This window comes from Limulus polyphemus, unplaced genomic scaffold, assembly GCF_000517525.1.
Source record: "Limulus polyphemus unplaced genomic scaffold, Limulus_polyphemus-2.1.2 Scaffold2081, whole genome shotgun sequence".
Lineage (NCBI taxonomy): Eukaryota > Metazoa > Arthropoda > Merostomata > Xiphosura > Limulidae > Limulus > Limulus polyphemus.
The window spans coordinates 118,125-121,743 of record NW_013667691.1 but is presented as its reverse complement, the minus strand read 5'-3'; the positions used below and the strand labels follow the sequence as shown (position 1 = coordinate 121,743).

The 3,619-nt window shown below is 33.6% G+C and overlaps 1 protein-coding gene and 1 long non-coding RNA gene across 2 annotated transcripts in view; both read right to left on the bottom strand.

The window, feature by feature from the left end:
• LOC111087378 overlaps window positions 1-1,824 on the bottom strand; it is a 7,453-nt gene extending 5,629 nt beyond the window's left edge. The window contains exon 1 of the long non-coding RNA XR_002612076.1: window positions 1,739-1,824. This is a non-coding gene — a long non-coding RNA (uncharacterized LOC111087378). The remainder of the gene's footprint in view (window positions 1-1,738) is intronic.
• A 1,016-nt stretch (window positions 1,825-2,840) lies between these two features.
• Window positions 2,841-3,619, bottom strand: part of LOC106465866 (ornithine decarboxylase-like) — a 13,153-nt gene continuing 12,374 nt past the window's right edge. The window contains exon 8 of the mRNA XM_022393822.1: window positions 2,841-2,936. Within this exon, the coding sequence (XP_022249530.1) occupies window positions 2,841-2,936 (96 nt within the window). The remainder of the gene's footprint in view (window positions 2,937-3,619) is intronic.

The window sequence follows — 3,619 nt, the reverse complement described above, 5'->3', positions numbered from 1 at the left end:
ACCGTCACATTATAACGTCCCCACGGCTGAAAGGGCGAGGATGTTTGGTGTGACGGGGATTCTAACCCGCGACCTGCAGATTGCGAGTCGAGCGCCCTAATCACCTGGCCATGCCGGGCCGCACACAATAAGTAGTGGAAAACGTGATGAAGCTACTCCATGCTGGAGATAGATTGTGTTTAGTAGTTCCCCACGTTTATGTGAGGATTTAATCCAAATAGTTATTCCTTTAACTTGATCAATACAATTTCGTATTGGTGGAACTAAACATGAATATATAATAGCAAGATTAAGTGAGTGACCCCACGCAATGAGTGTAGAAGGCCTTGCCTTGCATATCTCGAATGTGTTTAATTGAGTATTATTGCATCAGAATATCTTGTATTGCGTGGAATGTTCTAGACTTCTGTCTGGGTTTAAATACGCGTCGAAATATTTATATCTAGTGTGCGTGATTGTGAGTTTAGTGATAAACAGCGTATGGTGGCGATTTTAAAATGAAATTGTCAGAGACTGTATTGTAATAACAAAGCAAAGAAGAATAATTCATCTTGTCTAAAGTAATTGAACTAGCCTGTGTGGATTTTGACGAGAAAAAGACAATTATTTAAAGCTCTGTAGACAACTGTGATAACCAACAGGATAACGAAAATTTGTATATACGTTTGACTTTTTTGAATTATAGTATATAGAAAAATGGACTGTGTTGCTGTTTGTTTATTGTTGAAATTTATCGCCAAAACGTTACAGACACCTACTATAAAGCATCCGGCCTACAAAACCTGACAGTAGCAATACGACTTCGGACAACAGAAGACATTGCATGCAACTATTTCAAGCCAAGAAATGCTAATGCTTCATAAGAAAAATGTAGACTATGTAGTAAACGTTAAATACCATAAGCAGTTGCGCTATAACTATATAAGCATAATTTGTTACATTTCAAGAATAGATGGTGTTAACATAATAGAACAACAGAAATTTTCGTTGGATCTAGCATTAACTTATCATTTATTACACAGCAGTTATTATTTCTCTCTACTTAACCCAAGAAATAAGGCTCTAAATGTCTTTCATTGTTTACTTGGAACATTAGGCTATATTGTCTTTTAAGTAAATGTATTTTAAAGCATGCTAATAATACGGGGGTCTGAGGTCATGCGACTATTTCAAGCCAAAAATGTTAATGTTTTATCGGAAGAATGTAGACTATACAGAAAACGTTAAATACCGTAAGCAGTTGCGCTATAACTATATTAGCATAATTTGTTTACATCACAAAAATTGGGGGTCAACCCCCTGCGTACATGCTTGATCTATCTCTAAGTTTTCATTTGTTTTGTGTGTTTTAGAGGAAAGCTATACAATGGGCTAGGTTAGCTGCATTGTGTCTGTTGTTCTTTGCCAGATTAAACCTTTTTCAACCATCCTTTTAGTTCGTTTATGACAAACTTCAAAGCAAACTCACCTCGTTTATGCAACAAATAATCTACGTTAGTGATAGACATAAATATATATTAGTTACAATTATTGTTAATAAGTGGTGCACAGAAGTAATAGTGTTACAGCTTACGTGAGAATCAACACGAATTGAGAACTCGTGTAACTTATGACATTGGATTAATTAACTTGTTTAGTATCGTTCATATTCACTCTTTGTCTTAGGTTGTTACTCGTTGTAAAAAAAAAAAAAAAATACAGTTGCTTCTATATATAGAGTATTAGTTTCTTGACTTACCACCAGAGGAAAAATATTGATATCTTGTTGAGGGTAAATATTGCACCAGAACGTTCCATGTTTACCATCATTGATGTAAATATCAGTTTCAAGAGAAGAGACTTCATCTTCTGTTAATAAACCTGAAGGAAATAAGGTAATTAAAGCTGTCAGTTGTTATTAATATGTTAATAAATTAAAAATCTAACGCAAGAATACACGAGGCGCACGCACGTGCACGCATATATATCGTATATACGGTTTTGATGTTATATGATTTCGTTATATATATATATATTTATTGCAGAAGGTAATGCGTGAGTCACCAACAAAGCTGTACATTCTTGACAATATCCTATTTAGCTGTAGAAATTTCAATTGGGCTACAAAGTTAAAATATATCTGAAGACCTTCGACTCCACTAAGGAAACAAATGTCTCAGCTAAGACCATTCCGTGTAATCCCAAAAGTTTGCTAACGAGACAAATGTTTTATTTGTCGCTTTTAAAGATAGTAATTGGCAGAAATTTGGGACTAGCAGTTGATTTACAAGTTTCAGAATCCTGGTTAGATAGCCCATTACTTTTGTAATTAACGGGACTAACGAGACAAATGTTTTATTTGTCGCTTTTAAAGATAGTAATTGGCAGAAATTTGGGACTAGCAGTTGATTTACAAGTTTCAGAATCCTGGTTAGATAGCCCATTACTTTTGTAATTAACGGGACTCTGTTTCTATTGTCACTAAATATACATATGGCAAAACCAATATAATATCATCAATAAAAAGCAAAATGAAATACAGTAATTTATCTAATCGGACTAACAGCAGACTCAACTTCGTTCTGCATTAAGTCTTCAAATGATGTTGATAGGAAGATGTTATGTAGTAAGAAAAAAAGGGTTGTGGAAAGTTTTTATTTAGGGTTACTTATTATGTTCAGACTATACCGAGTCGTCTGTTACACATAGACTTAGCATTTACCTGGAGGGTAGGCAATCAGGGAAGAAAAAGTAAGTCCTTTGACATTAGATAACTCGAAGTAAGATATTTTTTAACAGAATAATTTCTATCCTGGAGATAAATTATCAGTAATTATTACAACAATTAGTTATATCATGACTTAACTGGATGTGGCCTGTAATTTTTGTGTCAGGCTGCAAATTGTAGGGTCAAAGGTTTGAGATGTGACGCCATTGAACGTACTCAACATTTTCAACTGTAAAAGCGTTATAAATTGTTTTAGTCAAACAAAACTTTTGTGGTGGCAGATACTGTTGACCGGCTGTCTTTCTTTTAGTTAGAAATTCAAAGTTAGGGATGACTATTCTTTATCCCTAACGCATACTGTGACATACAGTTTAAAAATTATTTCCTATTCAATTAATTAGAAAATTTCAGCAATCAGCGCCTCCCGAGAGGTTTGGAGCATATTTCATGTTAAACTGACAAACAAAAGTCATTAGGCATATTATACACATTTGAAAATGATTTGACACAGAAATCAAGTAGGATAAAATGGCCTGTAAAGGAGTTTCGAAATATTACGGTTATATTTTATTCTATTTCAGATCTTAACCGCACAAAATAAGTAGAAAGTTTTCGCTACTACAGAGAAACAAATGATAGTATATTTGATTAGTTAATAGTTAGAAAAATAATATTATTTTGAATTAGTTTAGGGATATGATTTGAAGCAGTAAATTATGATAATAAAGTTTCCCAGGGATTTTAACATGTTCTACACCTACAACTAGAGTTTTCATCTATCAACTTTACCAAATACATAAATAGACACAAAACAAGATCATACGTAGAGGCGTCAAATGATTCCGGGTGTTTGGTTTATAAGTGTAGTCAGGTTTAATAATGAAGTTTTCTATGTAGTATAAATATGTTCTA